Raw genomic sequence first — 22,599 nt, 5'->3', positions numbered from 1 at the left:
CACACTTTTCTCTCAGGCTCCTAATTCAGAATGCCCTCCCTACTAGTGAGTACCTTAAATTGTTAGCTTTTGGTGACTAGTAGTAAAATACAGTCAACATGGTTTTAGCTGCAATCCAATAAGCTCATTTTACCATACAGACAAGAAAACAGGAACATGGATGTATGTAATAAGGTTAATGTTTCAGCTGTGAAAAAAAATCCTGGTATGAAAAAAAAAGAGAAAAAAAATGTTTAAGCAAATTTGGATAGGCTGGCTAATTCCCAGGAGGCTCTGAGGGAGACGAATTACATGACAAGTTACAGAAGTATACATGGCAAATATACAGAAGTATATTTCACATGACACTTTTTCCGGGATGTCATACTCACACTTGCTGTGACCCTTAAATCAGCGGTAGTAATACTCTATGAGTCAGATTATAGCACCTTGGGAATTGAAAAGATCTGGACTTCGACTGCGGGGGCACATAGTCTCTGTGCCAACAGGTAGTGCCTCAATCAGAGTGCCATACATATAAATTACCTAATTCTAATTCTGTAGCCTCTCTCTGATTCCTTCAGGCTGGAGGAGCCTGGCCTCTTATTTGAGTACAACCATGCTAAACTGGGCTCTGAGAAGTCTTTCCATTAAATATAATAAGAGCATAAAATCCTGATTCCCCATGTTAAATTACAGTGGGATTCATAAAGATACAATATAATCCACAAAAAAAATCCTGTCGTATCTATGGTTCTTTTAGCAGCACTCAGGGTGCTGTGAGCATACAATTGACATCAAAGTCATTATTTCAGCAATCTGTCTCTCTGGAATCTGTAATATGGATGTTAGTGAAGTGAGAGAAATTTCTTTGCACAAAGACAGCCATTTTCAAACGGTAATATGCATGATCTAGTGAATGTAAGAGGAAGCACATGTTACAGGGCACATTTAAACCATTACAGCAAATTACATACATTTGAGTGTTCATGCTGACTGGAAGCCTCTCCCCTAACAAAATCTCAAAGGTCTCAAACATGATGACTGAATTAATAATTTACTATGATTATTGTGAGAAAGAAAGAAAAAAAAAAGTGCTCCTGGCAAGTCTTTTATTGCACATATGCAGCCTAAACATGCAGCATTTCATCAATATACTCAAAGCATAGTCAAAAGAATCAGAAATTAACTGATTAAAACAAAAACAAAAACAGATAGCAGGCTTGCAAAGGCATTGTGCGCCTTTCTGTGGAGATGCACTACTAGTGCCATTTATGTTTGGTGTTCTCATCTCTAAATTCCTATGCATCAGTCGAGGGCAAACTCCTTTATTCCTAGAGCTGGGCATGATTCCGAGCGAATGGCATTATTCTGGATGAGAGCACAGCTGAGCGGGCAGCCAGATGGACTTCACAGGAGCACCGAGGCCCCACAGCCACAACGCCACCCGCCCACAGAGACCCGCTGCATATGACCCAGAGCATCAGCTGCAGCCCACTAAAACACACGGTAACCAGTACTGAGAAGACAGACTTTGAGCAACGACATCAGACAGAGTCAAATCGAAAGGAGCTTTTGGAAGAGTGTGTGAACATGTAACCAACCTGAAAACAGGTACAGATGCAGAAAGACTGAATATACAGGACTCATATGTTGCTAGTATTAAAATGAAAAGTGAGTGAAACGTTTAGGAAGTAGAAAGGACCCTCTAAAATGTGCGTCTCATTTAATTTACAAAGCGTCACTCCCACATGAACATGTCCTTCAAGATGAATGGTTTATGATGATGAGTTTTTGGTTCTAAATCCACTTCCCCTTCCGCTTTCTGAAAGCTTGGTGCTTTCAACCAACACCCACACTGAGTAAATCATTTCCCAAAAATCTCTGAGCTTCATCCACGAATAGGAGTCTGGTTCTTGTCAACCATATTGGAGGATATAAATACCAATGTTCAAACGGGATTAGATCACATTTTTCCACAAGGATTTTATTGACTGACATGCCAACTAAGCTATTCTGGAACATTCTAGAAAAGACTTACAGTCCCCTGAAAATGATTTCACAGATTTTCACATGCAAGACCCAGAGACATATTATTCATCCTTCCCATCTTCCATATCTTTCTTATAATTGTTTTGTAAAAAACATGTGAATATAATCAGATAGACTAATTATATAACCACAGTTCCTTAGCCAAAGATGGAATTTGTGTTTTTACTAACACACCATACACCTTTACTTTCTGCAATATCTCAATCGTGCAAGGCACCACAAACAGGAAGAGTAACATTTTCAGCAAATAAACAGCAGGGTAAATTCCTGTAGTCAGTCTGGGCTGTATTCCAAACCGTTCCAAGGGTTAAAACTGTAAGTGCACCCAGGAGGCGTCAGCACAAGCGATGCTATAGCCATCCAACTAACCGTGGAGAGTAAACAACATTACAGCAACAGAACCGTGGACCAAAAACGCTTGAATCACAATCAATTAACCAAATGAAAGATAGACTTCTTCATCTGCAAACAGCATGAGTAATTTAATGGTTATTATTTTTAGATTCCTTTTTATGAGGCTCAGCTTGATGAGCACTGATTATTTGTAGCTTATAGTTGATCCTTGTTAGGACTGCTCTCTCAAGCATGAAAGGTAACTCAAAACATGCTTCTTTTCAAGCCTCTATACTGCCTTGTAATAAACTTGTATTGCATTAGATTCATCTGGATGCTAAAAATGAACTGGCAGTCTAAAAAGAGGTATCAAGGTCCTGTAGTGTGTGTGTGAATATTATTTAGATGATAGATGTTAAATGATCAAAATATGAATATGGCTATGCTCAGCCAAAAAAAAAAACATATAAAAGATCTTTATAAGCTTATATTGAACATCTGGCACAAAAAAAGTACCCACAAGAATAAATCTGACTAGTCTGACGACTGGAAGCTTTTGTAGAAACAGTGGTACACTGCAGTGTCCTTCCTTCCTTAAAAGGACAATAGTGTAAAGGATGAATGGAAAGGCCCTAGGAACACACAAAAGAACTGTCTGCGGTGGAGGACGTTCAAGTCAAGAACTAGCACCTGGAGGAAATTAGTAAAATTAGTATACCCAGCAAACCCAGTTAGCCCAGCATGAGCAGAGAACATCCAAGTCCCACAGCACATGGCTTCATCCTAGTACATCCAGCATTCGTCAAAAATGTCCTCTACTGCTGCCAATTCTGCCATTTCTCAGAGCCAGGCATGATTTATTCTAAAGAGGTTTATATACTTATAGTCCTGCAAACCATTCCTTAGGTAGATATGCAATGTACTCTTAATATGATGAGTGCAACATATCTAGGGAACATGGGTTGAAAATTTATCACTAACTGATTGGAACATTAAAAAAGGGCTTCACCTTCTACAAACTGTTTTTGTGTTTTTCTGAAAGTCTCCACTTACAGACTCAAGAGTATCATCCCAACATGATAGCATGACCACACAGTGGCTTATCACCCCAGCCAGATGTTGGGAAGCTGCCTTATTATCATCAGAGTCACAACAGCAAAGTGGTGGTGTGGGATGATACTGCCAGAAGTTCTGACCCATCCAGGCATGAGAAGCCTGCTAGTACTCCCACTTGAGAGGAATAATTCAGCCTGGCACAGACCTCCCATAAGCATTCCCTTAAAAGGCTCATAAGATTTGGTAATCCATGCAGAAGGGTAATATAAAAGTAAGGTTTTGTGATGTGAAAGGCATTCTTTCTGCTTTCACATACAGGTACCATTAAATAGGTGCAGAGCCTGAACCCTTAGCCAGAGACAAGCCTGCCAGAACCATGTGGGTGAGCAGGTATTTGACCCAACACCTTTTCAAAGTACTGATGCGACATGCCAGGACTTTTAGCTTGTTATATTTGGAGAAGTAAAATATCTCCACTTTGCTTGGAGCACTGACCTTTAGGCACCAACAGTAAGTACTATAGACAATGAACCAGATGGGGGGGGGGGGGGTTTCAGAGAAAGAAAAGAAAAAAAAAAAGTGATGATAAACCCACCTCCCATCACGGTCTGGACAGGTATGTTAGCTGGATTATTAGATTTCCACTGCAGATTTTGCACCAGTGCATGCCTAATTTTTTATTTTTTGTTATTTTTAGCACCAATAAGAACACACATTTTAAAAAGAAAAAAGTTGTCCTTTCAGTTCATGTGTAGCCTGTGAATGAAAGTCTAATGTAACATAACATACCAGTTAATTTGAGTACTTTTAGATTTTAAAATATGGCTAATAGAAAAATTGACGTACAACAGGCTTTTGAAAATTTCAAGGACTGCAAGTTAGGCTCAAATTAGAATATATTATAACCAGTAAGAATTTCTCTTAGCCTACTGTCTGTTTCATCCATGTTTTGAGAATGGAAAATAATTTTTGCTCAATCACCAGGAATTTAATCTTAAATATGTTTTCAAAGCCTAACTGTTTCAAACTACTGCCACGCGTACATGATTCCAAATTTCAATAACACAAATTTTCACCCCACCATATCAGAAGTGAGGTGCTACTTCTGTCTGGGTTATAGTCCCGAACATGGCAATGTGACATTTCCATATGACTTTTTTACTCTTCCTCCTACAAGGGTGTGTTCTTGGACACTCAAAGACAGGAGTCAGAAAATTTATAACAAAATCCCACAGCTCCAGCGCTTTGTGCCAAAAACCACACAAAAATGATGACGGTACAAAGTCTGGCAGTGACTAACATAGCTCTGTGTCAACTTGCAGATGCTGTTCAGGTTCAAATCAGCATTCTAATATTTCTAAACCATCACTGATGTCCAACTATTATTAATCTCTTCCCTTTTCATCATCTTTGACCTAAGGTTATGCAGGACTTTAACAGGGAACAGCGAGTGCTGGCGGAAGCTTCTTGAAGAGCTCCCATTTATCTCAGAATTTTCCTCTTCCTTCATATGAGGTGTCAGCGAGTGTTCTTAGTTACACATGCATTTCTCCCTTGGTTGAAAACTCTTTGCTTTTAAATCGACACCCACACTAGACTCTATGACTCAGGGTGAAAATGAACTGAAGTTCATTATACTTGGAGAGGCTTGTTCACAGACACTGATATAGGCAAGCTGCCATCTGAAGCCATCTTTTATCAACCACCACAGATAAATAAAAACCAAGCACAGGTTTGGTAAAAACAAATTGAAAATTAATATATGTTTATTAGTAGCAGCTGCATCAGCTGCTCTGAAATCTCAATTCATACTCTACTCAAGCCTATTCACAAAGCCTCTGTGGTCCGGCTGTTATCTCAACTAGGAGGTCGACATGTTTATTCTGCATTAATGGCAGAGTTCAAGAGCCGGGCCCCTTGGTAATTTCTGTGAGATGAAGACTGTTTACTCCATATTACCCGATTTCTACATCAGCCATCTTCCATAGACGACCTCAATTCCATCCGAAGAGAGGCCAAAGCAGCAACTACAAGCACAATGCACCCTTATGTCTGAGGAAGCATGGTACAGAAGCCCTCATCAGTTATGCCATGTCATATCTGCATTTTCCCCCCATACATCATTATTGCATTTGCTGTGGGATGATGAATCTTTCTGCTTATCGCCAAGCAGTTGGTCTGGATTTTGGTCATTGAAATTTACAAGGGCACATTCCAAAGAAAAATAAACGTGGCATTTATATTCCTGTTTCACAATGTTCTAACAGCAGAAAGTCACTGAAAAACTGCAGAGGGCAGAACAGGATTAGGATATTGACCTGATCCAAGGTTGTATGGCGGGTAAGGAGGGTGGGCGCAAGGGGGGGGCAACTCCCCCAGGTGATTTCATGGCCCGGCCTTAATTCAGAACTTTTCACAAAATGGTTACACTTAAGGGAATGGCACGTCACTCGAGTTGAGAAATCCCTTTGCTCTCACGGCTTTCTTGGCAGTATCAAATGCAAATAAGAGAGATGTCTCCAGGGGCCTCTGTGCTGACTCTGAAATTTCTCTGTTTGTGTGCCACTCAGACGACCAAGACAAGAATTACAGAGGATTCAGCCCATCTGCTTTCTAACGTCGCTCTGCAGGGAGAAACGATCCCTGCATTCAGAGAAGGTGGTTATTGTGCAGGAGCCAAAGTGAGAGTTATGTTCTTTTCAGTTTGAAATTTAAAAAAAGAGTTCTTGAAGCGTCTTCTTGTCCATTTTACTTGATTTCCCTTTTTTTGCACACGAGAACCATAAACTACATTAAAACATATAAATAGCCCATAAACACATTCATATAATGATGGTGTTATACAAGACATCCTGCACTGCACTGGCTGAAGAAACATTTTGATCACTGAGCTGAAAAGAAAGTGTGTATTAGTCCATAGAATATTAAGTTTTGCATATTACCAATGTTCTCAAATGAGAGTCCAGCTCCTCAATTACTCAACACCACTGCACTGTTCTTCTGAGTAGTGAAGAACTTAATATGTATATTTGAAGACTGAAAACCTGGGGATTGAAGATCACTTATTTAAGAGGTTAATTAAGGTGACAGGGCAGCAATCTCCTTTTTTAACAGTCCATACTAATACTTTGATCTCCATGCAGTCACAACAATAAATATGAAGTGGTACTGCTAGAAATTGGGCTCATGTGTTTGTGACATACAGAAACATTTCTATTCTTCCCTGGTGTGTTTTATTATTCCACTTTCAAAATAAGACGCTCTCCCCATAATCAAGAATTCATCCAGCCCTGTAATGCAACAGTCCTGAAACAAACTGAGCATCCAGATACGACTGCTCATTAGAACACTTAGACTTGAAGTGGAAGTCACATTCCACACAGCCTAGTTACAGCCTTCTGTCTATTCCCTGTGTCTATGCCCGTTTGAGATTCAGTAAAACTGATGTTCTGCACTACCATCTTTTAAACTACGTGCCGTCCTTATCTGATTCTGTTTGGGACCCATCAGATTGAAAATACTGATGTTTCTTTGTGACATTAGCTTGGAGAACAAACATTATTGTCCATCATCTTAAGCCATCATGACCTACTTCCCTTGCCTAGCTTGAGAAGACAATCATATGGTCTGCTTACCTTCAGAGTGGTGATTACTGTTCAGATGGTGGTTAGCCCTGGGTGTTTTACAGTAGCTTGCATGGCGTTTGCTTTGTATTCAGGTTACATGGCTGTTGGGCTTACTGATGAGTGTGTGTGTTGATTGCTACAGCAGAAAGCAGTGGATGCCAGACAGAAAAAGGAGGAAAGGAATAATCTCGGACAAGGACAGCCGCACTCATCGAGAAGGTCAGTTATGTGGATATAAAAGAACGCGGTGAGTCTCGCTTACAACCAAGATGAGCCCCGCATGCTGCTGGTGTTGACATAGTCGCGCATGGCTCAGAGGGAGACTGTGTTGGTTTGATATAGGGCAGACGCATTCTTTGGTCCTGAGTTCAAGGGGGATTTATATGAGGCAGACAGTTGTTTGAAGGGTCAGTGTAAACTCTCATCTTTATTCGCATTGCTTCAAGTGTGAGTAACGGGGGCAAGTCTGGAGCATTTGTAATATCAGTGGAAGTGGAAGAGTAATTAAAGAAACAAGCAAACATGAAGGAGCTGGGCCAAAACATAACATGGTGAACATTTTTTAATCTTCCAGATTTCTCACTCACTGCTGTTAGAGATGCTCAAATATAATGTAAGGGGTGTTATATTTGGAGGTGGATAAAGTCCCTAGGTGGTTTATACAAACTGTCTAAAGGTCCATTACAAATCAAACCTATTGCATGGTTGTGAAAGACAATCTGTTAATCTGCTATTAAATGCTGCCCCTGTAATTATGAATATGGAATTCAGGCTATAACCCATAAACTATGGTAAAGCGATCTGTCTGGTCTTTAAAACACGTTTTAGTATAAAAACAAAAACAACAAAAAAAAACAAACAAACAAGCAAAACTAAAACAGGCCGTCAACCCTTGAGACAAAGATAGACCAAAAACGCATTCAAATATACTAACCATGTGCTTCGGGGCCTTTACATCTGCACCAACATCCACAGGCCGCAATGAGTATTTTACACAAAGAGAAGCGAAACACGGCTGAACATGTAAGTCATCGTGAAGCGCATGGCGAAGGAAAAAAAAGAAAATGGGAACTAAACACTGAATTCCGTTTTTATCAAATACTTGCGGTACAGGTGAAATGTGCGGCAACCTAACTGAAACGTTCAACATGAAAGGAAACTAAAACATCACAATACAGGGATGTCAGACTGACACTTCTTGCCTCGCCCACCTCCGCCCCGTGCCGGGACGAAAACGACGATGAGCGCCTCTGTCGTACAGCAGCAAACGTTTAAACAGATTTCTAAAATGCTCGAAATGTTTTACGCGACCCGAGAAGAATAGGTACAATGAAGTACGGTCGTTGAATCAAGGGAAAAACTTGCACAGCTCTTCAATGGGTGCCACGAATTGCTATCCGCAGTGGTAATGCTACACTACATCGAAAATATACATTTTGTAGAAACTGAAATACTTGTAAGCACTCTGCTCTTATTTTCTGACATTTATCGACATTTCATTCGAACTATATATATATATATATAATTTTTTTATTTACTTTCGCCATTAAATAACTATCTAATGCAATATTTTGTCCCAGAAATAGCCAAGCAATCGTTTTAACACTTTTACCACCATCACCCGCAACCCCCCTCCCCCCGCTAGACTGACACCCCCCCCCCCCCCCCGGGATGTTGCATCCATTCCAGGAGCAAGCACGCGCCCCGTTCCGAGCATCAGCACCGTTACAGTCCAACCCTTTCGTGGTGCCATTAAACGGTAAAAACCAATGAGCCACAGTCATAATTTACGTCAATTATCTTACCAGTCGACGGCAGACGTCTCATCGATAACATCCTGATAAGCTGTTAGGAGGGCCAGTCTGTTCTTGCTGAGATTCACAGCCATGTCGCAGCCTCTGCAATCATCCAGACCCGTATAGCACTGTTGTGGGGAGAGCGGAGAGAATCACTGCGCACTGGTGGAGGGGAAACGATATTGTGGCTGGAACAAAGAAACGGTGCTGCTCGCTCTCTTTCTGCGAGGCAGCCAGACAAGCTCCGTGGTCCTAGTGCCAAATTTTCAATGGGCTCTGAAAACCAAACTGCTGGGTCCTAGCGCGTCACTGGAAAACCAGTACAAGCTTCGTCAGCACAAAAACCAGAGCCAACAGCATAGTCGAATAATTTGGCTGCGTGCGCTGTAGACATTGGATGTCTCGGAGATAAGACGCTTAAGAGCTTAAGAATAATATTTCCCCTATGATCTATAGCATCGGAAATTAACTGCGAGCAATATGATACGGTAGGAGATACTCGACTCACCTTTTTTTACGGTAGTTTTTAGACTATGATTTCTGCAGTTTTGGAACTGAACCAAGTGACATTTTAAATCTTTACTCTATCCCCAGTTGTGTAATCATTGTCAAAAGGAAAGCCACTTACCTGAATCCACTGAATTTTCATGTGTATCTTTCACTGAAAATAAAATAATTACCAGAAGACGATAAGCCTGAGCCGTCAGAGATTTGATGTAGAAACTGGATCATCAAGCCCTTTTGTAAATTGAAGGGATATATATATATATATATATATATATATATATATATATATATATAAAGAGAGAGCTAATTACAGTGGTCACACATCCAAATCAGATGGGTCCTGTTTACTACTAGAAGGCTAGTAAATGAAGGAATGTCTGAAAGATCAGAGAGATCACTTTTGAGCTACAGAGAAAAATATAACTGAGGAGATTGCTGATTTCATGTACAATCCTGTCCCGTTCCCCAAGGATTCTCCAAGGCCTAAAATGAACCTGTACAAACAAAAGGCAGAAACTTGGTTAAAACATGGTTATAGCTGTGCTTTCTCAGTAACCATGGTAACACATTCTCCTCCAAATCTTAAGCCCAAGGCCTGTCGGTCACCCTATTGGACAATATGTGATTATCATTTAATCAGAAGTGAGACAAAGAATTTTTCCTACAATACCCGCCAATTTTGCTTAATCTCAAACACCATCCATACAGCCATGTGTAGAGTACAACATACGCAAACATACTCTTAGCTATTTATCAATGCATCACCCTCTGGAAATGAAGCCCTGCCTCTACATCAGTGACCCACTATCCTACCCATGCACACACACGCTCCTTGCTGGCTGTCTGATCCAATAAGAATCTCCCTTCACCACAGAATAGTCCCTCCCCTCACCCTCCTCTCCACTGCCCAATAAGTGGGTTAGCTTTAATTAATTCTTTTCACCCATCCAGTCATTGCTGTTTCCTACTGCCTCCAAAAGGTAGCAATTATATTCTGTGTTGATGTGGATTGTTCTCTGGGAAGACGTCTGTCTGGCAGAAACCAGGCAGTCATCCAAAGGACAGCTGGCAAATGCTGGTCTGTATTCACACCACACCTGGATACAACAGGGAGGCTAAGTGGGAAACACGCTGCAGCGTTTAAACTTCCTGACTACATTAGATGCTGGCTCTGCCAAGGAGGCCAAATACAACACAGACTTTTTATTCTCACCAAAGGTATTTTGTTTGTTTACCATGTTTTGTATTATTATATAGATAAAAAATTTACATTTTGTGAAGGAGGAACATTTGACAGACAGTTATTGAGTTTCATTCACTGACCTCTTTTGACAGATGGAGCTTGGTAACATAAATATGATATGTGCATGATAAAATTGTGTTCAGTCAGTGTTTGACATTGTTCAGGCCTTGATCCTTTCACCTGTCGCAGTTCTGTAATGAAATCTACATTGGCTAATGATTAAAGGAAGGCTCAGGTTCTTACATCAAGTTTCAGCTGTAAGCATGGTGAACGAAAAGCAGTCAAACGCTCTGTAATTACAATCAAAAACATCCCCTTTCCTGCATGAAACCCTAGTTTTACTTATTAAAGTAAAAAGAAAATAGATTGTAGGGCTCTATGAGATCCTGGTGTACAGGTCAAGCACACCCACATAAAGAAACACTCTTTCTATGACCAAGACAAAAGCAAGCAGATGAAGCAAACAGGACCAAATGCTGGTAGCCAAATGGTGATTTTGAACTTGAAATCTTAGGCCCAGTATAGGAACTTTATTTTGTATGGAAAATAGACTCATGCTAAAACCCAGAAGAGAAAAACAGAAGCAGGACAAGAGGAAAGAAAGTGCAATAAGAACATGCATCGTGTCTAGCCCTGCACACCTGTAAGGAGCGTGCCATGCGTGATGTCAGTTGTATCAGCATTTCAACATCTCTAAGCAACACTTCAGAGCTTAGGGAGCTGCAGTTTTCCCATGGCTTCGCAGGGTCAATGGAGCACGGTGAGAGATTGCATATGGTACAAACAACAGATACATTGAAGTAGGATCCATAGACTTTCTAACATTAAAACACTCTCACCAACACAAAGTATTATGGAAATGGACACCATATCCGTACCCTTCCTTGGGCTGTTGAGATTAATGGGATTAACAGATTAATGCTGTGTGCCAAAATTAAATTTCAGAAAAATACTTTATCTATAAACTCAAGAAATCAGTATTGTCAAATTGACTTGAAATAAAAGGGTTCAACGATATCTACAGGCACAGTCAAGAAACTATGTTGCCCTGTGCTTGTAAACTCCTTCCTGACATCCAATTTCCTTGAAACAAATGAACAAAAACAACAACAAAACAACAGTTGAAACAGATGGTCAGTATACATAATTGCATAGATTGTGGCATACCACCCGAAAAATAGGGATCTCATACACATTAGCACCATAAAATGCCATTAATTAATTGGCTCCAACACAAAGGATAAAGGGAAGGGGAAAAAAAAAGTTTTTCTAAGATGAGGTACATCTCCACTGTGTAGCCATAGCTTGTGTTTCACAGTGCTGGGTTAGGGAAACCTAGAAGGTGTTCATTTCCATCCTATTTTTGTTGTTTCTTTGTTTGGGCTGACAGGGTCAGCTCTGAGTGGCATGAGTCAGGGAGAAAGTTTTGTTTGAAGGCATGTGTTGTGTGTCAGGCCTGACTCTGCAGAACTGAATTGGGAAAATTTGATTAAAGGGGACCTTTATCGTGCAAAATAGTTATAGTCTTTAGCTCTGCAGCAGATGTTCAGTAAAATCCCCAGTAAATAATGAATAAATGTAGTAAATTGTCCATGCCAAATTTATTTTGCAACAATTCAGGCTCATTCTGTCAGTATTGAAAATATCCTAAAAATGATCTCGACAGCCATTTTGGAAAAGTTCTTTAATTCTAATGTGCTGGGGAAAAATAAGACATGCATTTCAAAATGGGGACATGGATATCACATACTTTAGAAAAGCTTTTCCCAACAAAGACTCCATACACGAATCTGAGAAAATGTCCCCACCAAGCGGCCGAACGTGAAAACTGCAATTTTAAGAGCAATCATTTCAACAACATAACCCACGGTCACAAAAACTTTTTATTATAAATATTCAGTGTTGTAATGACATGGTCATACAGTCTGGTTCCTTTAAAATATCATAAAATATAATAGAGGGGGGGGGGGGGGGGAAAATCAAACTTGGGTCACTGCCCACATTAAAATCACTGTAGGCTTTTGTTTCTGAAAGTAGTTCCACCCTGGCAAATATTTTGTCAGTCATTCTTGTTAAACAGGTATGAAGGAAGAATAATGAACTAGCCTGGATATTAATCTAAGAAGATGTAAGGACTATTCATTTTCATAGCCCCTGTGACTAAACAATAAGCAGTTTTAAAATTTGGTTGTTACTCAAGAGAAGAAAAACAAAACAAAACAAAAAAAAACAGTAAGTGTCCAACTCTGTTGGATGCAATACAATAATGGATTAAATGCCAGATGCATTCTACAGTGATGCTGAATAAAATCACAATAATCTGTGAGTAATTAATGCTGTAAACCAGTAATGGAGATTGAGAAACAAAAAGGTAACATGGTTTAGTTGTGTGATCCATTTACAATCTCCATTTCCATTTCACTGTAAACATATTTGTAAAGTTTATACTGAAGTGTGAATGGCTAAAAATGACCACACGGATGGCTAAAAACAACTGTTTTACAGAGTTTAACAATAAAACAATGCCCTTAAAAAGAACTAAGCTCTCAGTGATTAGAATTCATAAAATTTAAGATCTTTAAACTTTGTTGCAGAAAGAACAAACTTTAAAATGAACAGCCACCTATATTTTAATGTATAATGCAGCACAAAGGATGTCTACTGCAATAGCTCTCTTTAGTTAGGTTCTAACTAGAAAGATCAAGAGAAGAAAAATAAGAACATAGAATGATTAAACCATTAATACATTATACATGAAAATAAAAATTATATGCCCTCAATGTGGCACAGCTGGCTTACAATATATCAAGCAATAACTACTCAGCATTAAATAGCATATTTTTACTATTAAAATATGACAGAAAAATACAGTAGACTTCCAATTCCTGTGGAACTAGGTTTTTAAGTTAGTGAATGAACATCGTATAAAGTGATTTAGAATTCCTGCATTCTAAGCAAAATGTAACAGCACCTTGGACATTTCAAAGGATGAGCCAAATGTTCCTTGAGTCACATTTCATGATTTTTCTTGGCTAAGCCTGGGACAAATGCAATGTGTTTTAAATTAAGAAGCACTTTAAAAAAAAAAAAAAAAAAAAAAAAAAAGACACTATCTTTAGGTAAAGAGAGGGGAGAAACCAATACTAGATGTACAGCAGTAGTGTTTTACAGATGCTGAGCAGATTACCAATAAACCGTAGACATAGCACTGCGCAATACAAGTATGAAGAGTAGAAAGGAGTGTTGAAGTAGACAAGTGTTAGCAGTAAGAGGTTTTCAGGCAGGCATTCTTTAATGTCTGCAGTTCAACAGCTTTGTGATGGCTTAGATAAATGGGAACTGGAGAGTTCTTTGAGAGAGGGAACTTTATAGTTTTGCATTTTAGAATCCTTATAAGGCATACGCTGGGAAACAAGCTCATCCTTAAGGCAAGGTTCTGGACTCTGAGGAACCAGTGCCCTCTCGGGTTCTGACTTCCAAACATGGGTCTCCCCCAACTTGGCATCCACTGGGATCAATTCACTTTCTTTCTGTTTTAGAGCACTGAGAGTAGAGGGGACAACACTGGTGGGGAAAACACTGTCTGAGGAGGCATCAGGTTCAAGTTTAGAAGATAAATCTCCAGCCTCAGGGCAAGTGGAGGCTAAGCTAGTCCGATCTTGTGGAAGAGCCCTGACCCTGCATGGAGAACTCAGATCAGCTGGTTCCTCCTGGACCACTGGAACCCCCAAAGAAACTCCATTCTGCTTTTGAGGCAGACGGAGATCCTCAGGTTCCATCTTCGCTGTCTTGGCCTTGGAACCTTCGAATTCTTGACATTGCAAGTCCCCGATCTCTGCTTCATCAGAGGACCTCTTGCTGGTGTTCTTCTTGCTCAGGTTCAGTGGGACTGCTTGCTCTGGAGAGGTGGAAATGGAGTGGCCATTGGGCTCGTAGGTCTTGCTAAGGTCCTGAGACAAGGCCTCAGACAGACGCTTGGTGAAGGAGTTCATGTGCGCTGTGCCAAGGCGCGTACGCATCAGCTGCCGTAGCTGCAGACTGCAATCAATATCCAGAGGGAGGATCTTGAGAGGAGGCAGTGGCGGCCTAGTAGTCCGGCCCTCTTTGGGGCCTCCAGTCCAGGACGGATCCTCCAAGCTACACCCAGAGCACTGGTGCTGGAGATTCTCCGATGTCTCCGGGCTGCAGGCTTTGGTTTGGCTGAGCGGTGCTGGCTGGTTAGGGGCTAGAGGGTCTTGGGACATTACATGCGGAATGCCCACTGAATTAAAACCAAGACGAGCCCTGACAAAGTCCAAAGGACACATGCCATTGGTGGGGCTAAACCCTTCCAGTGAGGTGCCAATCTGAAGCTTAGACTGACCAGACAATGAAGGAGCTGAAGGTTCCAGCTCAGTTTTTACTTCTTTGTCCACTTTAGGCTGGTGGGGGAGAGGAGTGGTGGACGCTGGTGCCTGAGAAAGCCTTGGTTCCTGGAAGATGGGCAAAGCTTGCGACTCGTCACTTGCTCCCTGTTCACCGCACGTTTTAGCATGTAAAGGTGGTCTCCCAACTCTGCCCCTAGCCAATGCTTTAGCATTCCGTTTGCCAGGAGGTCTTCCTCTTTTTCGCACAACTACACCATCTGGTGGTGTTGCCTAGAGAAACAGATCAGAAAATTCACTTCATTTCCAACATCCTCTAGAGCCACATTATGGTGATAGCCCTCTTCAACGATCAACAATCTTCAATTTGACCTTTCTTGCATTTTCCAGTTGTTAGAGTCTAGTTGTTTGATATTTATGTTCATGGCTAAAGTGTTGAAAAGCCAACCTTTGTTCTGATAAAACCACTTCTTTCCTTCCATATGGTTTATTCCAGTAATGAGCACTACACTTCAAAAGGTGTTTCACTATGTTCGTGACAAAGAGTAATACAAAAGCATTGCGTCAAAGAGCAACATTCATTATGAGTGGAGGGTGGACACTTTTACCTGATTAGTGACCCCGTTCTTCTTCAGGGTGGTCTGGGCTCCACGCCCACGTGCAGGCCTTCTGATGGACACCGCTGAGGCTACCGTTGCCTTGGCCCTGCTCTGCTCTTGATCTGCCCCCTTCACGTGCTGCTCATATGGGAGCATAAGCCTGGGAAAGGTACAACAGAATAAAACAGTCCATTGCTACTGAGGCAAAGCACTTTGTAACAGGGTAGTCACTGTAGCTGCTGTAATTGGAGACTCTGACTCACTTTTCGTAATGTCTCCTGGTACAGGTGGCAGCGCTGGTGCTGCCTGGGCTACCACCCAGCTCATTATACACCGTCTTCCACAATCGCTGCGACGTCACCTTTAGACAAGACACAGGTCAAGTGAGCCGTCCATAGCAGCATCAATTACCTCATTTATATCAGTTTCTAATATAGTGACCCTGCCCAGTCTTAAAAAATAAAACAGAAATATCTGATTCAAAACTTACACTCTCATAGCCACCCAGCTTTTTGACAATAGAGTACATGAGGAAGAGATCAACTGTGAACAAATGAATAAACCATTTACAGATGGAATTAAGGAACTGGAGAAAAAAAAAGCAGCACGAGTCATGGAGAAATTCTGAAGTCATGAAGGGATTTTTAGACCTCTAATTTCAGTCTACTGTGGGGCTAATTTACAGGATCAGCAAGTGCATACATTTGTGCCAGTGGGATGATACTCACTCTTCTTGAAGCCCAAGTTGGGGACCTTGCTGATAGGGGACCCCCTGCGCTCCATGAAGACATAGAGCTGATCCAGGAACAGCTGTTCCTCAGGGTGTGGGAGCCAGCTGCCCTCCCAACTCTCCTCAGTGCCGCCCATCACATTTTCCTGTACCCAACCGTTCACACATGCTCAGTTGCAATTCATTAACTGCCAATGGCCCATCATTCATAACTCTTAAACGCCGTGCTCAGCCAGCCAGGTCGGACACGTGTACCTGTGTGCACTCTGAACGGGACAGGGTGACATGGAGAGAGGAAGGGCGGGAGGGCGAGAGAGGGGGATTTTCTGCTGAATCAGGAAGCGTTACCTTCATCCTCTCTCCCCATGGCTCAGACTTGCTGAGGTGCTGCTGGTCACTGCCACTGCTCTCTCTACCCTTTCTTTTTCGTGGTCGCCCCTTCAGGCTTAGAGAAGGGCAACCTGGGAAGCGGGCATGAGTTACAGAGTTGTTTTAAAACAATGCCTACCTTTTAAAACAACAAAATGCTTTTGTGGGAATATGCACAGCAACCTTCAGTGATCATTCTCATGCTTCTTCTCTAAAATGAGAGAGAGTGAGTTACTATTCTCTATATGAATGAGCAAGAACTAAGATTACTATTATTTTTTTATGTACAATGTAAAATGATGACCATTTTGCTTAACTGTAAAAACAAGCCTTTAGATTACGTCTTGTTTCTGAGCCTGCTCAGTCATGCGTGAGCTAGTGTTACAGCCACGCAGGCGCGACTCACCAAAATGAGACATTAAGCTGAGGTTGTTGCCCAGATTTGGGTGGTTGAAAGTATCCCTGCAGTACAGCACTCGTGTGTTGTGCAGGGTCATCTTTAGCCCCCCAAGAGCCAGCAGGTGAGGGTTGTGCAGGCCAGGGGAACCGCTCTGGTCCTGGAGGCGCCTCTGCAGGGAGCGAAAACGGCAGTACTGCGGGTAGCTCAGCACCTTGACCCTCTGCTGCACTCCCATGAAACCATCTAGAGAAATAGCAGGTGGGGATGGGGTTTCAGTCTGTAGACCTTAGCAGGAATATGCAAGCAGTTAACCCAAATTTTGCACATTTTGGATTAGGTCAGAGCATTGAAAGTACATACAAGAGCACAAGTTACTCTTACCCTCTGTTTTTAATCCCTGAGAGTCTGTTGCACATGGGGAAGTGTCAGGTACATTAAGGATACTGGAGTTCAGGCAGCTATGTTTCCACTGGGGTGACTCTGTACACGTCCAATTCACCAGATCCTCAACTCGGAGCACAACTTTTTTTGACACGGCGAGGACTTCATCCTGACACACAGATACAGACACACAGTTTGTTCCTGTATCATACATAGATATAGGCATGTACTGCATCAACCTCACTGGTAGCCTCTTTCAGAGTTAGTTTTTTCCCCTACTGTAAAGTTTACAAAGACTGCATCAGGTTCCCTTGGTTGGTGGTTTAGTATCTTTTCACACCCAAGCAACAAAGGAGATGCTACTCTTTGTGGCAAGTTTTAACAATTGGCCCCCAGCACCAGACAAAGAATCTATCCTGACTGCTGAAAAGCAGAGCAAAAGGATGACTAACATTGGAATTCACTTTGAAATTATTAGGATATAAAATAGTGACAAAAAGGCATCTCAAATTAAGAGCCCATTATTTATTACTAGCTTTTGAATTCACTGCATTTAAGTAAAGGGCAAGAAAAATCTGTGGCCAGATTATAAATACTATGAGTAGTTTTGTCATGACTCAATCTAATATACACATGGAACTGCTGTTCTGACAACTCCATTTTTCCAGTAAAAAAAAAGAAAAAAAAAGAAACTATCTGGGGGCAGGGTTTTAAGGTCTAGGTCTGCCATCTCATTTCACTGAAATATTAAACCCAGTAACACACTACAAAAGCTCTGGCACAGTTCATCAACCCATTTCACTTTGACCATTCCAACAGTCAGTAATAAACTATGAGCCAAGCCCAGAACATGGCACCAAGTCAGACGGTTCGGTTAACATGAACTCTCCTTATGTTGAGATTTCACATTAGTAACGTTCATGAAAAAGGCTTCAAAGAGATTTTTTTTGGTACTAATATTTTCTAGGCCCACGTTTTCAAATCTTACATGGTCCTCCAAACATGTCTACAGACACATTTACTGAAATCAGAATGTATTTAATTATATTTCAAAATTACAAGCCCTTAATTATTTTTTCAGGTTGAACATTACTGTGATATTTAGATATGAAACTGCTTTAAATCACCTCACCTAGCAACATGCAAATACACAACATATTTGCACACATTATAGTGATTAATCTGGAAATTCTGATACAACAAGCATGTTGAGGCAATTTGCTCCCAGGCTTAACTCCAAAACAAAATTTCAAATCTCTCTCGCTGCTCTACTTTAATACATGACTGGATTTTAAAACCCTCTATGTCTCCGGCTCTGTTACCTCTCCATGTTCCCCAGTCCTGCCTTTTGGTGTGTCCTCTGGTGGGAAATAGAGTCTGGAGCTTGCCAAAAGGTGGCGCTGTCTTTGATCTTCCCACAGCAGCGTGACTTCTGCAATGCTCACTGGCTCCTGGGAGCCACAGCGCACATAGTAGAACTCGCCCAGTCTCCACACCTTAGCAGAAGCCCCAGGTTCTGGCTTGTAGCACACGGCCTTATAGAAGGCAAAGGCACCTCGGAGGCAGCAGGGAGGGCCCAGCCACTGATGAAGATGAAAGCACAACACAGTTCAACCATTACTGACTTCATCCACAGTAGACTGGTAATAACGACATGCCGGGAGGATAGCCATTGTTCAATAACAATAATAAATGAAAGAGCAGTTTTTATCATCAGTGCTAGAAAATCTTGAAATGAAAGCTTTAGAATAGCTTCAAATGCCAATAAACAGTAATTTAGTAACAAAAATACATTTCACGTGGTATCTAACTGTTGTGCTCAAATGTTAGGGCGATGGAGCCAGCACAGTGCTATAGAATTGGTAGGTGCCCTTCTTTCTTTCTTTTTAAGTAAGCAAGAAAAAAAGAAAATAAAATAAAAACTAAAAAGGGGAAAACTACCTTTACATGATTCAAGACTGCTGGGATTCAGAGCATAATATTATGCATACAAGACTGACAAGTACATACAGCCAATCCCTCACATGATACAAATGATCCATTTCTGCAATACCCATTCCACATTTCTCAAAGCAATTCGACGGCACTGACAAAAGCTGCCATTCTCTTGCTTCAGTTCACTGAGGATCATGCAAGCAGTGATCTCCTCCCATCTGAGGAAACAACTTTCAAAGAAGCAACAGTACATTCTAAATGTGGGCAAATTAAACTGGATCTATAAACTACTAAGATTTCCTTGGTCGTCACTGGTAATGTTTCTATTGCGGAAAACACATTCCAATGTATTAAGCCACTTAGGAACAGCCTTGATAGGAAACATGCGCATTATATATATATATAAATTTTTTAGCTCTCAGACAAAAAAAAAAAATTGTGAATTTTAAGTCGTGAATTTAAAAAAGAAAATTGCACATGTACAGGTCCACCATCGATGTTTGTGGTCATCAACTGCAAAATCACAATTCAGTTCTCAGTTCAAAACAAGTATGTTAAAGACATTCGGCTGAATATTCACTAGGTTTGACATAAAAAATAGTTTCTTGGAGAGGGTTACAACAAAGAAAAAAAGGAAGCAGTAATACAGCCATTTAATTGTTAAACTGGACACACTACATGGAATCGCTGACACATATTTTGTATGATTACCCACTGTTAAACCCAGAGGGTTAGGCAACCACCCCTACAGACCCACTTCAGCCTGTATCCCACAAGACCAAAACTTCAGCGTCCATATGTCGAGCACCTAGTGGTGGGAAGGACTTACAGTCTGCTAGTCTTACATTAGGCTAGGCTACAACTACAAAATATAAGTCTGGGCTAGAATTTTATGCACAGTGTATTTGAACTGGAAACACACCCAGGTAATATCAACGCAAGTGAAAACTTCGTGTAAAAAAAATCAAACAGAGACGGAGCGGCATTTAGAAGGAAATGAGATACGCGTTATGTGACCTTGGAGCTTTATGCAGAACCCAATTGTTTAGGCTACATTTATTACTATGCAATATTGTTTGCCCTAAAGATTGCGGGGAAAGGATACGAATGGCTACGCCGAAAAAGAGTTACAGTCGAAAACAACTCAATATTAAAAACAACCAACAAGTATAGGCTCGTGATCTGTTTGGCTATTTGTATAGTGTCACATTCATTCAACGAGATTGACTTCCTACATTCAAAAGTAAGGGGTCTATAGAAGTGCTTTGGTCAACTTACTTCCGAATGTGTAATTCTACGTGACAAAATCTAACAGCTATACATTAAAACTGGCATTCCCTCGCCTATTTTTCATTCTGTTTATGTCTTGTTACACGGTATATTCGCCAACGATAATAGGTACTTCATGTTTGCCTTATCCTAACTACGTGAAATAATTGTAAAAATGAACGTGACACAAATTAACAAAATGATATCCGTAGTTTAGAATAAATCAATTGCTCCGCCTAGTTCATATCTCTGCAACAATATTTCCAAGCCTCATTATCAACGTCATTTCAAAGGAAAATTCATATTTATTTTTTAGCTTTAGACGGTCGACTAACAGCTTCTATTGGCATTTATGAAATAAGGAATCGTCCCAAGAATCTTAATATCAACTCGAAGTCCACATAAATGAAATAAAACAAATTCTGTTAAGCAAATGTGAAAATGTGGGGGTGGGGGTGGAAAGAGGACCTAGGTAGCCGACACGACACACAAAGAAATTAATCATTAACAAAAATATCGAAATATTTAAATTGAAGTAAATTCAGTTGTTTTCGATACAACAGTGCAACGCGTCTCTTAGATAAGGTATGTAAATACATACAAAATTATATCAGTTCGTGTAACTTTAGTACAATCACATAAGTTTCGACTCGTTCAGATGAGTCGAAATTTTCAAGTCTTGTTGGGTTGCCTTGATAGGATGAGAATCAAATCAGTCTTTTAACAAAATCTAAAATATAGCTATACTTCGTGAAAAATTAAAATAAAACAGATATTAAGACTAAAATTATTTGCGTTCAGGTAAGTTAATTATTTGCACGCGTGAACGGCGCAAGTAGTTTATTTAAAATAAATATAAAGTTGGAATTTGCATTACCTGTATCGTATTCTGCTCCATTGCCGTTCAACATTCCCTTATCCCCCTCTTACTGCCCCCTATCAAGTTACACAGCCGGGTACTCACCGGCACACATATAAATGCAACAGAGGAAAAGCTTGTGTTTTTTGTGAAAATAGGGCAGGATATAGGTGTGGCCAAGCTCGATTTTCCAAAGAACTTATAATAAGAAGTTGATTTAATGTTTGATTCGCGTGCGTATCGTAGCCTTTAACAATAATAATAAAAAACAACAATGTTTATTTAGATAAAAACAAAGACAATTAACAAGTAAAGCGACTATGATATTTTGAGATAAGATTGTTTAATTTTATATATATATATATATATATATATATATATATATATATATATATATATATATATATATATATATAAAATACACACACACACGCACATACATACATATATATATATATATATATATATATATATATATATATATATATATATATATAATTTAAAGTGTATGTCAGACTGAGTATAACAAGGACGAATCTGTATACTTTCTGCTCACTTTGAGGAAGAGAGATTTTAATTGTTTTCAAATGCAGCAATGCCTGTTGTCACTCACGTGACTTGGCACATTAAGGGCGACATTGTATCCAGTGTCCCTCGGAATTCATTATGTAAATTAAGTAGAATGGTGCAATCACCTCGTCAACTTTAACTAAAAATCTCAGAACCCTATAGATGCTTTACCGTCCAAACACCGATTATTTCTATTTTATGTTTCAATAATTAATTTGTTCGAAAACTTTTTTTTTTCCAGCAGGGGGAGTGCTTGTCGTTTCTTTCTTTCTTTATTTTTAAAACCTTAACAGCATACAACCTAACGAAGAAATATGATTATGGAGCCAGTTTGAGATGACTTGTGCTTTGTGTTATGGAGCTTTATGATGCTGGAAATAGCAGTTATAAAATTGTGAATTTTGCAGCAGAAGCTAAAATATATTAGAACAGGTAACAGTTTTCCAATATTCAGTTTTTTGGTTTCAAAGGGTCTATGTTGCCGTAGCCTCATAATCCTGATCTTTGCTGACAGGTGTGGAGTCCAATGTG

General features: G+C 40.3%; 2 protein-coding genes and 1 long non-coding RNA gene across 7 annotated transcripts in view; 1 reads left to right on the top strand and 2 right to left on the bottom strand.

Annotated features, from left to right (window-relative positions):
* dbn1 (drebrin 1) overlaps positions 1–9,444 on the bottom strand; it is a 49,418-nt gene extending 39,974 nt beyond the window's left edge. For 3 of the 5 annotated variants that reach the window (XR_004776171.1, XM_027000097.2, XM_035527165.1), the window contains exon 1: positions 8,852–9,444. Coding sequence is in view for 4 of the 5 variants with exons in the window: in XM_027000097.2 (XP_026855898.2) it covers positions 8,852–8,934 (83 nt within the window). In the remaining variant the exon portion in view is untranslated. The remainder of the gene's footprint in view (positions 1–8,851) is intronic. The other 2 variants (XM_027000099.2, XM_027000098.2) reach the window with 2 other exon arrangements.
* Positions 9,445–12,226: 2,782 nt separating this feature from the next.
* zgc:77151 (uncharacterized protein LOC337153 homolog) lies at positions 12,227–21,600 on the bottom strand. The gene is made up of 10 exons (XM_027000075.2): positions 21,517–21,600; positions 18,758–19,018; positions 17,436–17,604; positions 17,061–17,297; positions 16,634–16,746; positions 16,284–16,431; positions 16,046–16,098; positions 15,819–15,916; positions 15,565–15,715; positions 12,227–15,229 (listed from the first exon to the last, which is right to left on the bottom strand). Exons 1-10 carry the CDS (start codon positions 21,535–21,537, stop codon positions 13,898–13,900), a joined length of 2,583 nt encoding a protein of 860 aa, XP_026855876.2. The 5' UTR covers positions 21,538–21,600; the 3' UTR covers positions 12,227–13,897.
* On the top strand, positions 15,052–16,033 carry LOC113571248. The gene is made up of 3 exons (XR_003409975.2): positions 15,052–15,126; positions 15,592–15,724; positions 15,843–16,033. It is a non-coding gene; the product is annotated as an uncharacterized LOC113571248 (long non-coding RNA).
* Positions 21,601–22,599: the final 999 nt, after the last annotated feature.

The sequence above is a fragment of the Electrophorus electricus genome, chromosome 6 (genome assembly GCF_013358815.1).
Source record: "Electrophorus electricus isolate fEleEle1 chromosome 6, fEleEle1.pri, whole genome shotgun sequence".
Lineage (NCBI taxonomy): Eukaryota > Metazoa > Chordata > Actinopteri > Gymnotiformes > Gymnotidae > Electrophorus > Electrophorus electricus.
The sequence above is the reverse complement of the archived record's forward strand: the minus strand, read 5'-3'. Positions and strand labels throughout refer to the sequence as shown.

Bases quoted from the DNA above. Each gene is read 5' to 3' on its own strand.
- zgc:77151 (XM_027000075.2), bottom strand. From the start codon at position 21,537: ATGGAGCAGAATACGATACAG. The intron at 19,019-21,516 runs GTAATGCAAATT...CATCTTCATCAG, and splicing joins TGGAGCAGAATACGATACAG to TGGCTGGGCCCTCCCTGCTG. The intron at 16,432-16,633 runs GTAACGCTTCCT...GGTTGGGTACAG, and splicing joins CATGGGGAGAGAGGATGAAG to GAAAATGTGATGGGCGGCAC.